Here is a 13,612-nt window from a genome sequence, read left to right on the forward strand (position 1 = left end):
AACTTTTAAGAAAGAGATTTTTATATACATTCCTTTTAAGTTCGCTTATAGACCATTTAAAAATATATAAAAGGTCCCCCCTGGTGATACAGTGGATGAGTCTGCAGTGCTGGGTATATGGGTTCGATCCCTGGTCCAGGAAGAGTCCACATGCTTTGGAGCAGTTAAGCTCATGTGCTACAACTACTGAGCCCGTGCTCTAGAACCCTACAAGCCGTAGCTACTGAGCCTGCATGTTACAACTCCTGAGCTCTGGTGAGCTCGTACGCCCTAGAGCCCGTGCTCCACAACAGGAGAAGCCCACGCATTGCAACTGGAGAGTAGCCCCCACTCTGCACCTAGAGAAAACCTACACAGCAACAAAGACCTAGTGCAACCAAAAAATAATAAGTAAATAAGTTTTTAAAAAACTGTAAAGTACATTCTTTTTTTTTTTTCTTTTTTCTCTTTTATTTTTACTTTATTTTACTTTACAATACTGTATGGTTTTGCCGTACATTGACATGAATCCCCATGGATGTACATGTGTTCCCAATAAAGTACATACTTATAAAAGACTTCAGGTAACTGAAAAGTAGTTGTGCAAGGTAAAGTCTTGCCAAATCTGTACCAGGGCTAAAATGAAGTCCCGCTTAATCCTTAACAGTTTCACAAATATTTGTTGAATTCAGTTGTTTTTATCTTGATATAGCTGGGAGCGGCGGGTTGACAACATGGGACGTATTTATTATGTTGACCACTTCACAAGAACAACAACGTGGCAGAGGCCAACATTGGAATCCGTCCGAAACTATGAACAATGGCAGCTCCAGCGTAGTCAACTTCAGGGAGCTATGCAGCAATTTAACCAGAGGTTCATTTATGGGGTGAGCATATGTACTTGGCTTTATAACCTTAATGAGGGTTGAGTTTTAACCTTTTCTTACATATAAAATGTAAAGCACTAAAAGGAAAGTACAAATAGGATGGCAACCCAGTTGTTGCTATTGATGATATTATTTTTCGATCTTATTTCCCATAGTCTGTGTAGGTGATTTATTCTTTTCTTTTTAAAATTTCCTTAAGTTCAACTTCCTTTGCTTTGTTACTGGCAGAAAAGAAGTTCCGACAACTTAAAATTTATTTACAAAAGAATGATAAAAATAAATCCAAGCAGTATAAAAAGAATTCAAACAGTTCTGAATTTAATACTGCCTAGCTTAGCAGAACATTAGACTGTTTGGGTCTAACAGCACCTGACTCAAGTGAAACTCATGATAGAATTGAATCATTTTGTAACATGTAAAGGTAAAATTTACACAATACATTATTTAGTGCTTGAGAAGACTAAAGTTTGATTGCTTATAGAATTATGTTAAATATATTATTATGACTTTGAAGCCATATTATCTTTGGTATCAAAATGTCTCCTTTCTGGAAATCTTTTAAATTTATGTAAACCAACTCACCAAGAGTTCAAGAGAAGTTGACCCTCTCCATTGCGATCTCTTCCCTTCTACTGCCATCAGTATCATCTCTGTTAGAATCCATCAAAATAAATTCCTGTTCTCATTAGGCATTACCTTTTTGCCTTTTCTCCGTATTTCTGTTTCTTGGACTTTGTCATCATAATAGTTACCACTCACCAATGTAGATAAATTTGCACCTTGCTCAGCAGCTTTCGCTTCACCACCTGGTTATGACTAAGATAACTTTCTTTCATGTAACAGTTTTTCCTGCCAACTTCTGTAGACAGCTGTCAATGTTTTCCCCTTCCTGGTAGTTTTAGAAGTGAAATTTTAAAAAAAAAAAAAATTTTTTTTTTTAAAGTGAAATTAATTTTTGTCCCATCTACCTTACAGTTTTCTTTTTTTTTCCCAGTGCTGTTTTACGTCTTCCTTCCTTTCTAAATTATAATCATCTTGGGTATACCTGGCTAAATTTCTTTTAGGTTTGAATGCCTAGCTGGCTTGCCTTCTTTAAAGCTAGTTTCCACATGGGTGTCCAGTGGAAAGAGCGTGGGCTTTGGAGTCAAACACATCTGGGTTCAAATCCTGGTTCCACAGTTACTTTCTCTGTATGATTTTGAGTAAGTTCCTTAACTTCATCAAGACTCCTTTACTTTATCTATACAATAGATCCATAGATAAAGTTCCAAATTTGGGGGGTACATATTAAATGCATAAAAATGTCAGTTTTCATGTTTTTTTTTTTTTTAATCTTTTCTCTCCCTGCATTTCTGTCCACAAATGCAGGTATGCATTTTAGAATACATGATCTTTTACTTTTATTGAAGTATGGTTGGTTTACAACCATACTTTATTAGTTTCAGGTACACAACATAGTTATTCAAATTTTTATAGTTATGTAACATTTAAAATTACTGTATTGACTCTATTTCCTGTGCTACATAATATATTCTTGAAGCTTATTTTATATGTAGTAGTTTTTTACCTTTTAATCTACCACTGTCTTGCTTCTCTCTTCCCACTGGTAACTGTTAGTTTGTTCTCCCTATGAATCTGTTTCTATTTTGATTATTCATTTGTTTTAGTTTTTGTAGTTTTAGATTCCATATATAGGTGATAACATACAGTATTTGTGTTTCTCTGACTTACTTCACTAAACATGATACCCTCCAGGTTCATCCACTTTGTTGCAGATGGCAAAATGCCGATTTATGTGGGTAGCTGAATAGTATTTCATTGTATATATATGGTATATATTCTTCAGTTATTCATCTGTTGATGAAACACTTAATGTTGCTTCTCTATCTTTGTTGGCTATTATAAATAATGTTACTGTGAACATTGGGGTACATATATATTTTTTGAATTCAGATATATATGTATATATGTTTATCCACGAGTTGAGTTGTTCTATCATATGGTAGGTCTCTTTTTAGTCTTTTTGTTGTTTTTAGGTTTTTTGGCCATGCCACGCACTTAGTTCCCCAGTCAGGGATTGAACCCAGGCCCTCTGCAGTGGAAGCATGAAATCTTAACCATTGAACCACCAGAGAACTTCCTATTTTCAATCTTCTGAGGAATCGCCATACTGTATTCCAAAGTAGCTGCATCAGTTTACATTTCTGCCAGTAATATACAGGATTCCCTTTTTCTGTACATCCTTGCCACATTTGTTATTTGTGACATTTGTGATGATAAGCATTCTGATGGGTGTGAGGTTGTCTTTCATTATGGTTTTGATTAGTGGTGTTGAGCATTTTTCATGTGCCTGTTGGCCTTTTGTATCTAGTATATGATCTTTTAAAACCCTCTTTTTAAAGACAGTTAGAAAATTCCTAAAGCACCCACATTGTGTATTGCTTCACTGTAACTTAACCGTTTTGATACTCTAAGAAATTTTTCTTGAATTGCAGCTTTTATTCGTGAACCATTTTTTCTTTTCTCCTGTCTACATTCCTACTCTTCACTCTTGTTATAGAGTGGTTCTAAATTACAAAGAACTTAAACAGCCTATTTTAGTTATGAACTGAATTGAATATTCTTAATGCTAGCTACTTAAAAAGTGGTGAGGTGTTGTTAAGAAAATCTGTTTATTTGGTAGGTGAAGTGGCCTTTGTTCTGACCCTGGTTATAGGGCAGCAGATGCTCATACACTCAGCATTTTCAACCTCAGAATGGATATGGTTGATGATGGATCGTTATGTAATGGCTCTGGCCCATGGCGTCGTTGTGCCTATTCTTAGCTTATCTGTCTAGGGAAAGTCGGTGGGATAGGCTTGGGTCTTAGAAAAATTATCAGAGCAGTTTGTCATATGATAAACTGCTCCAGACTGTTAACAAGGGTCAAACCTTGTATAGTGTTTCTCCTTGGCTTCCCTATTCCCTATTTTTTCATTACTGTTGTCTGTCAAGAGAAGGGCCAGTCCTTGACTGGTCTTATCTTCTATGAGCTTTTATGAGAAATAGAGTATCTCTCATATGCTTTTAAAACTTTTTAGTCAGTTAACTCAGTTTCCATAATAAATCAATGATATGGGGCGAAAAAGACCAACAGTGGAGGAAACTGCCATAAATTTAGACTTAAGAGCCTAAAGCAATGTGCAATATGATGATTTTGGATTCTGATTCAACCCAGTAAGTAGCCAGAGGCATTTAATAGAGATTGTGTATTAGATGATAAAATTAACATGGATTCTTTGGTAGGTGTAATAATAATACTGTGATTGTATAAGAAAATGTTCACAAATTTTAGGTGTACTAAAATAGGAGTGAAATGATGACTGTTTTTTTCCCCCTCTTTTTTTGCTCAGCAAAGAATATGAAAGAAAAATAAATGTTGGCAGTTTTGGTTACTGTTGAATCTTGTTGCTGGGTACATGGGGTACACTATCTTATTTTACTTGTGTATATTTTCCCATAATTTTTAAAGCAATTAGTCTATTATTTATTTGCCTATCTTACAGAAGAAAGGGTTTAACTGCATCTTACTGAGAGACCAAAAGTATCCCCCACTTTATTACATATTTAAACTAAAACACACTCATTAACCCTTCATCCTACACACTCAGTATGACTTTTGCTTCTCTTTTTCCAGTGGTTGACTCCTATTTTCCTTTTATCTAGCCAGACCTCTCTCTCCACCAGTGTGATGGTTTCAAATGAACTTTTGAAATCTTCTCTACAGTTCTAGGCTTATCAATGCCTTCCAAACTGGAATTCTTTCCTTTTGCTCATCTGATAGCCTATTCTTCATATTCCTCCAACTCTCTTCTCACGATTTTGGGGTTAGAAATACAAGATTTTTCTCAGCCAACTGATAACTGAGTACTGTTACTCTTAAGTGACTTTTGTAAGGTTTATATATTTCTGTAATTTACTGATTTAGGGGAACAGTGGTCAATTTGGGTGTAAAATTACTTGTAATACTTGAATATCAGATAGTTTCAAATATTAACAGATTTTTTTTTTTTCATGAGAATGCATTGACTTTCATTCTTGACTTTCATTCACACTTCTCTAAGATGTGGACTGTATAAGAGTATGTTATGTTGCAGATGGCCAGGGAAAGGCTTATCAGAATTCATAAGCTTGCTTTCCAATTATCTGTTAGTTATTTAACCATTTTGGGGATGGTTCTTTTTAGAATCAAGATTTGTTTGCTACATCACAAAATAAAGAATTTGATCCCCTGGGTCCCCTGCCGCCTGGATGGGGTAAGTCACATGGATTTTTTTTAAATTAAATTTAGTCATTTTAACAATTACTTATTTATGAATGGATGATAAACCTTGCTCTTGCTTGAGTGAATATCTGAGAAGCTTTTTGGGTGTCTTGGTTTAATTTGGTGTGCCAGATAAGCATTAAATTCCCCAAACGTTCTAAGTTACTCTTCTAAAATTTTATAAGAAGGACTGGATTATGATATGAGGAAAATCAGGATGGACCTCCAGAGCATTATGCTTAGTGAAAAAAAATTCATTTCAAAAGATTATGTGCTAATATAATTCAATTCATATATCATTCTTAAAATGACAAAACTATAGAGATGAGAAATAGGTTAGTAGTTGCCAGGAGATAGCCACTGACTGGTAGGTGGTTCCAAATACAGGAGTTAACATGAGTGGTTCTTATGTAGTGGTAGAACAGTTCTGTCCCTTGATTATGGCGGTGATTACACAGATCTGTACATGGAATAAAAGTTTATAGAACTATATATTATAGAAATGATTCTATATATTACAGAAATGAATTCAAACTTTAAAAATCAGTAAAGATTGAGTTAAGTGTATAGTCAACAGTAATGCATCAGTGTCAGCTTCCTGATTTTGATACTTTGCTATCATTGATGACATAAGATGTCATCATTGGGGTAAACTGATCAAAGGATATGTGAGATTCTTTGAACACTTTTGGCTTCATACTATAATACTTATTTCAAAATAGAAAGCTTTAAAGATGATTTTGATCATATTGGTGCTTTTAAAACACAGTTCAGAGGTTGATAGAGTGGATGTTATCTGAAAGAACAGTGGAAGGGAGAATGTGGTAGGGTACTGACTTTGTGTCCTGCACCAAGGAGTACTTGAGTAAGCTCTATTATCAAGTACCTTAGTTATTAAAACTTTGTTAATAGACTTTAAGATGAGCCTGCCCTACCAGATTATTTCATATGTGTTATATAAGTCATAGAGCTATAGTAAGTTTCTAGAATAAACATGACAATATAGAAACAGTTCTGCATGGAAGAGAAAGACTATATATCAATAGAAAGTGGAAAACAGCAGAGTAGAACCATTTATGGAACCAGTTGAAGTTTTATCTTCAAGAGCTCCAGATATTTCAGAAAGTAATAATTCTAGGTAGTTTTGTTGGGAAACATCAGTTTGATAGATTGCTCTAGCATTGTTTTAGGAATGGAGGGGAAAAAAATTGATGTCCAGGTCACATGAATCTGGGCAGTAAATAAAATTGGCTGTTTAAGCCTGCCTTTCAATTACAGCTCAGCTGGTAAAGAATCCACCTGCAATGCGGGAGACCTGGGTTCAATCCCTGGGTTGGGAAGATCCCCTGGAGAAGGGAAAGGCTACCCACTCCAGTATTCTGGCCTAGAGAATTCTATGGAACTGTATAGTCCATGGGTCGCAAAGAGTCAGACTGAGCGACTTTCACTTACCACAGAATACACAGAAGAACTGTGCAAAAAAGGTCTTAATGACCCGGATAACCACGATGGTGTGACCACACACCTAAAGCTGGACATCCAAGACTGTGAAGTCAAGTGGGCCTTAGGAGGCATCACTACAAACAAAGCTAGTGGGCATGATGGGGTCCTAGCTGAGCTATTTCAGATGCTAAAAGATGATGCTGTTAAAGTGCTGCACTCACCATATCAGCAAATTTGGAAAACTCAGCAGTGGCCACTGGACTAGAAAAGGTCAGTGAAGGACAATGCCAAAGATTGTTCAAAGTACCACACCATTGCATTCATTTTGTGTGCAAGAAGGTCATGCTCAAAATCCTTCAGGCTAGCCTTCAACAGCATGTGAACCAAGAACTTCCAGATGTACAAGCTGGATTTAGAAAAGGCAGAGGAACCAGAGATCAAATTGCCAACATCCATTGGATCATAGAAAAAGCAAGAAATTCCAGAAAAGCATTTACTTCTGCTTCACTGACTATACTAAATAAAGCCTTTGACTGTGTGGATCACAACAAACTGTGGAAAATTCTTCAAGAGACAGGAATATCAGACCACCTCACCTGCCTCCTGAGAAACCTATATGCAGGTCAAGAAGCAACCGTTAGAACTGGACATGGAAACAACAAACTGGTTGAAAATTGGGAAAGGAATTTGTAAAGACTGTATATTGTCACCCTGCTTATTTAACTTATATTGAGAGTACATCATGTGAACAGGCTGGATGAAGCTCAAGTTGGAATCAAGATTGCCAGGAGAAATACCAATAACCTCAGATATACAGATGACACTACCCTAATGGCAGAAAGGGAGAGGAACTGAAGAGCCTCTTGAAAGTGAAAGAGTGAGTGAAAAAGCTGGTTTTAAACTCAGCATTCAGAAAACTAAGATCATGGCATCTAGTCCCATCACTTCATGGCAAGTAGATGGGAAAAAAATGGAAACAGTGACAGACTTTATTTTCTTGGTTTCCAAAATCACTACGGATGGTGACTGCAGCCATGAAATTAAAAGACATTTGCTCCTTGGAAGAAAACCTATGACCAACCTAGATAGCCTATTGAAAAGCAGAGACGTCATTTTGCTGACAAAGGTCCATATAGTCAAAGCTATGGTTTTTCCAGTAGTCATGTATGGATGTGAGCGTTGGACCATAAAGAAGGCTGAGTGCCAAAGAATTGATGCTTTCAAACTGGTGCTGGAGAAGACTCTTGAGAGTCCCTTGGACAGCAAGGAGATCAAACCAGTCCTAAAGGATATCAACTCTGAATATTTGTTGGAAGGACTTTGCTGAAGCTGAAGCTCCAGTACTTTGGCCATCTGTTGTGAAGAGCTGACTCATTGGAAAAGACCCTGATGCTAAGAAAGATTGAGGGTAGGAGGAGAATGGGGGCGATAGAGGATGAGATGACTTGATGTCATCATTGACTCAATGAACAAGGTTGAGCAGACTCAGGGAGACAGTAAAGGACAGGGAAGCCTGGCATGCTGCAGTCCACGGGGTCGCAGAGAGTCAGACACGACTGAGCGACTGAACAACAATTGCCCTTGAAGTAATTTGTCCTTAACATTCCTGTGAATCAGATAAAAAATGTAATAGTTCATAGTTATAACTATTATTGTTACTAGCTTATAAAACAAAAGGAAGGCATATGAAAGTGGTGAAGGTCCTTATTCACCAGTGTCTGGTAGTTTGGTAAGGGGTCTTTTGGCTCTGTGGGACCTTATAATGGACAGTGTATGATTGTTATGAAGTACCTTAGAAAAAAATGTTCTTAGAGAAAACATTTTTTCTTTAGAAAAAAATGAACTAGAGCTGTTTGGTTGCATTCCCTGACATGAATGGTCTTAGCTTTATTTCAGGAGTTGTTTTACATTCATGTTACAGAAGAGAAGCTGTTGGACTGAAACATCTGTAGGTTGTGTGTTAATCCTCTTGGTTTTATTGCAGAAAAACCTTGGCCTGATTTGCTTTTGTTAGAAACACAAACTAGTTTGTATCTTCTCTAGGGTAGCTGTTAAGAAAAATTGTTTCTTGCTCACAGAAGCATGAACTGCAGTCCGTGTTGCCTTTGTTTGAAAAGCCTTTCCTGCAGAGCTAGTCCTTGTTTCTTTGTTTATCATTACATCATCAGGATCTTTCTCATTTTAGCCAGCAACACCTCCCTGAAATACTCCCTCTAGAGACCCAATCCCTCCTTGTGTATGTTATCAGAATTTTTCCTTGGTTATTTTATGTTCTGCTTATTTTTAGGTTTCATGCTCCTGAAGTTGAGATGCAGCCCCTGCCCCTTCTTAAATGAGTTCATGATCATCCTGTTATTTAGACTGAGCACTGCTTTATTTGTGAACTGAACTCTTCCTTTGGGGCGTATGCTTTATTTGTGGAGCCAGGGATGGCTCTGGTATTAAATGAGAAGCACCTGATAGACCCTCATCATTGATCCAGGAAATAAAATCCCAGTTTATAGCCTGTGTTGGTGTTCTGAAATTGTCAGCATTATTTTTGTGATGCCATGTATTTTTAAATCCCACTTCCTCACCCTTTCGGACTTTTGTATGCTTGGACTAGACATTACTATATTAGAAGCTGACAGTGAAGAATTTATAACACATGCAAACTGTAGAGGCTGGAGAACAAAGAATGCTTTTGGTTCAACAATATAGTCTAATAGGGCTTTTTATAGCTGGTTTACCCATCAAGTACAAAGCTGTCTTCTCATTTTCAGAGTGGCTATGAAAGAATGCATAGAACATCAAGAAGCTTCTGTTGTTCAGTGCCTTACTCATCAGGTCAGGAAATGGTTTGATGTGTATTCAGGTTTGGTGTTCAGTAATTTCAGAATTGTTTATCATATGATTTTTCAACAAAGTAAGAAATCAGCTCTGTAATCACAGCACATCTCATTAAGCACATGAGCCTTCAGTTTGCAGGTTTGAGGTCCCATCTTTGAAGTTTTGGTTTTCACACCCTCTTGCAAGAAATGCTGGTATCAGCACTATATACTTAGAACAAACATAGCAATAAGTTTTCTTTTTTTTTTCCTGGGTAAAATCATTTTGTTAACCTACCAAAGCACTTCATTTTGTTTTCTGATTTGAGGTACAACCATTAAACATGGTTCACAAGAAAATACAATGACTATTCAACTACAATTACAGGACTTCGAAACCTCACTTATTGTTCATACAATACTTTTACGACTTCATACAACTGTACAGTCTATTTAAGCTAATTGCTAACCAAAAGACCAACATCAAAGCCCTATAGTTTTGTAACAACAGAAGAATAACTTACGGTAGGAATCCACTACTTTAAAAGCCACTTGACTAGTGATGTGTATGGTTTCCTTATTCTCTTAAGCTTTCTTTCCACTTTATCTTACCTTGTGTTAGCCTTTGATGGAGTTGTGTTTTCGTTTTGAAATGTTTTTAAGCTTTTATTTAGAAAGCCTACCTAGTAAAGTCACAGAACTACAAATGTGTGAGCTGTAATCTAAGTGCAGAAACTAAATATTTAAAATGTCAAAAAGTATTATTCAGATTTTTCATTGAAAAGAGAAACTGTTTGGATAAGACATTTTAAAATGATAAAAACCAAAGCACACCCAAAAAAAAAGTTTTGGAATAAGGCAAAACTACTCCAAAGCCTTAAATCTGTTTATCTGAAAAGAAAAAAATGGGAAATCTCCATGCCATCCCTAGCTTCATGCCACCATTCAATAAACATTGACTGTGAGTAAGATGAGGGTGTCCTTAGCTGAGGTCAGTAACTCACCAGGGCTCTCAGACCTCAGACTCCTTGGAGAACCCAGGCAATGACTCTCTTCATGTTAGGTTTTTGAGAGAATCTCTGGCCCTGAAATCTGAACTTCATAGATAAATATATACTCAACTAGGCACTTATGATGTTAGTTTTAGATTACAAAAGTTACTTAAGATTGTTGGTGTACAAGAAATTTATAAATTCTGTAAGTGTATTTTAAAATTTAAATTTAAACTTTCTGGAACATTGACTTTTTTATTTATTATGTAGCTAGCTATAGTACTGTGGATGCTTCTTTTTGCCTCAGAGACAGTTCTTAAAGTTGGTTACATGTTTCCACAGTCTAGGTGGCATGACCAGCAAAGTCACAGTTACTATCTAGGGTGTGTCACAAGATGCAGAGTCCATTTCCTGTATTTTATGTATTCAGAGGTTTTGTTTCCATTTTAGGCTCAGCTGGTAGAGAAAGTAGCAGAGCTGTCGGGAGCAGATTCATGATACTCACCAATATATTCCTTCTTTCCTAGCACCAGCCTTACCCCCACCTTCCACCCCCCTACCCCAGTATCATCACTGCTACTTGAGATCATGGATTCAATGCTGGAGAGAAGTTGAAAGTTACCAAACACTACCTTGACAAGGCCTATATTATATATAATTTAGCCTAACGCTCATTCTGCAATATCTTGCTTAAAGAAAAGTCCAAAAGTTTTACATAAATGTTGTTTGGAAAATAGACATGAACTTTCAAACCATAGGAATAAAAATTGGTTTTCTCACCATGGAGTTAAGCTTAATTTTTTTTTAATTGGTAATTTTAAGGTTACCATGCTTTTTAAAAAGTGGGAATCCATTTTATAATATTTAATACTTAAGGGTTCATTTTGAGACATCTTGGCCAAATTTAAAAGATTTAGACAGTAGAAGAGACCTATGTTTTGAATAATTAACTTGTAATGGAGCAGAGAAAACAATAATTCAAAACAGCAGAACTAACGTTAATATTAAAATTTCAAAACTACTTGGTTATTAAAAGAAAATGACATCTACACATCTTCTAAACTTAGTGAGAAAGCTCAGAGAAGCAGAACAATTGTGTAGAATGGGTATAAGAGAACTAGGAGAATCCTAAAACAAGATGCAGGTGGGGAAACGCACTGCTTCAGATACAGATCCAGTAAATTAAAGAGGACCCCTGCTGCCCAACTCTGGTGTAAAATGTTACTATAGATATTTAGGATAGGAAACTGGTTGTATTATGGAACAGGATGTATTTTGAAACAATGTCTTCTCTAGTTAAGTAATACCTAGCATATAGCAAAGAAACAGGTTTCCCTGGTGACTCAGATGGTAAAGAATTCACCTGCAATGCAGAAGACCCAGGTTTGATCCCTGGGTCAGGAAGATGCCCTGGACAGAGGAGCTTGGCGGGCTATAGTCCACGGGGTCACAAAGAGTCAGACACAACTCAGTGACTCAGCACATAACAAAGAAACAGTTAAATTACATACCCCCACTATATTTTCAGAAACGAGATGGTGCGATATGAAATAAAAATCTCTGAATGGAGATGTCAGTTTCCATCCTGCATCAGCTAGAGTCTAGCTACTACTTAATTCTGAGATTAGGGGCTGATCACTTAGCCTGTCTGAAAATCCTTATCTTTAAAGATAAGTGAAAACTACCTACTCTGTGGGACTGTTAAGGTTAATATAAGGTCATGTATGCAAATTTAATACAGTTAATTATTCTTGCTGTTGGTTAGGTTGAACAGAAAGATTCTGTGGGCAGGATATTGTGAATTATATCTGTTTAGTTTCTAGGATATAATGATATTTGTATAACTTGAGTAAGCATGTAGATTCAGTAGTGAAAGAATAAATTAAAGCTCTTAAAGTTATGATTTTAAAGCTACAAAATCAACAGTGCAGTGAAAAAATGGCAAAATCAGCTCATCTTAATTTGAGGAAGAAGACTATGCCAACTCGATAACGCTTTGCCTCTTTTTTTTTTTCTGTTTTAAAGAGAAGAGAACGGACAGCAATGGTAGAGTATATTTTGTCAACCACAACACTCGTATTACACAATGGGAAGACCCCAGAAATCAAGGGTAAGAACTTGTAGTTATTAGTATACAGATAACCTCTTAAAGATTATACCGTATTTCCAACTCATTTATGAAAAAGATCAGACTTACATATTCTTTCCCCAAAGGTCTTAATCACCCACATATTTTAGAAAGAGAAAAAATATACAATTACATTTTTTCCCCAAAAAAATTACCTGTTTGTTATAAGACCAGCTTACTAATTCTAAAGCAGGGTTTTGCAAGCTGAGATCTCTCAGTAGAATTCAGGGTGTATGTGACTTAGAGGGGGGAAAAGACATGTTGGTGTGTGCAGGACCAAGGTCCAAACCTTTACCTGAAACTGAGTGTTCTTTCCATTTTGATTGTAGGTCACAGCTATAGTAGAATTAACAATCCTAGGACTTTGCCACCAGTAGAAATCCCAGATGTTTTAAAATACCATTCTGCAGTTGTTGCAGATATTTCAAAATATTGTTAACATACATCATTACAAGAACTTGCTGGTTGATGTGTCACTAAAGGGATACATTATTACAGGCTTGTCTTTTTAATGTTTACTATGTATATAGAATTATCTTTGTGACATTGTGATACTGTATTAGTTTGCTAGAGCTGCTTTAACAGTACTACATATGGAGTGACTTGAACAACAGAAATTTGTCTTATACATGGAAACATAAGATTTTATATCATTTTATGCTGCTTTAAAACCTTATGTTTTTAAAAGAAATTATTTTATATAGGCCACACCAGCTGGTGGGGCTTCCCAGGTGGGACTAGTGGTAAAGAATAGGAGACGTAAGAGACACTGGTTCTATCCCTGGGTCAGGAATACCCTCTGGAGGAGGGCACTGCAACCCACTCTAGTATTCTTGCCTGAAGGACCCTGGTGGGCTGCAGTCTGTGGGGTCACAAGCAGTTGGACATGACCGAAGTGACTTAGCACGCAAGATATTAGCAAGAAGCTGGGAGATCTCCAGGGGTATTTTCACTTGAGACTGACTACAAATTTAGGGCATCTCCCCAATGACTTTCAGGTTTAATACCTCACTAGAGAGACTTGAACTCATCGAAACGTTTTATACTCACAGCCACATTTGTTACTGGTAAAG

At 36.5% G+C, this 13,612-nt stretch overlaps 1 protein-coding gene across 2 annotated transcripts in view; it reads left to right on the forward strand.

The window, feature by feature from the left end:
* ITCH (itchy E3 ubiquitin protein ligase) overlaps positions 1–13,612 on the forward strand; it is a 99,527-nt gene that overhangs the window by 55,940 nt on the left and 29,975 nt on the right. For both annotated transcript variants that reach the window (XM_018057738.1, XM_005688476.3), the window contains exons 11-13: positions 692–866; positions 5,092–5,161; positions 12,437–12,521. In XM_018057738.1, coding sequence (XP_017913227.1) covers positions 692–866; positions 5,092–5,161; positions 12,437–12,521 — 330 coding nt within the window. The remainder of the gene's footprint in view (positions 1–691; positions 867–5,091; positions 5,162–12,436; positions 12,522–13,612) is intronic.

This window comes from Capra hircus, chromosome 13 (genome assembly GCF_001704415.2).
Source record: "Capra hircus breed San Clemente chromosome 13, ASM170441v1, whole genome shotgun sequence".
In the NCBI taxonomy this organism is placed as follows: domain Eukaryota; kingdom Metazoa; phylum Chordata; class Mammalia; order Artiodactyla; family Bovidae; genus Capra; species Capra hircus.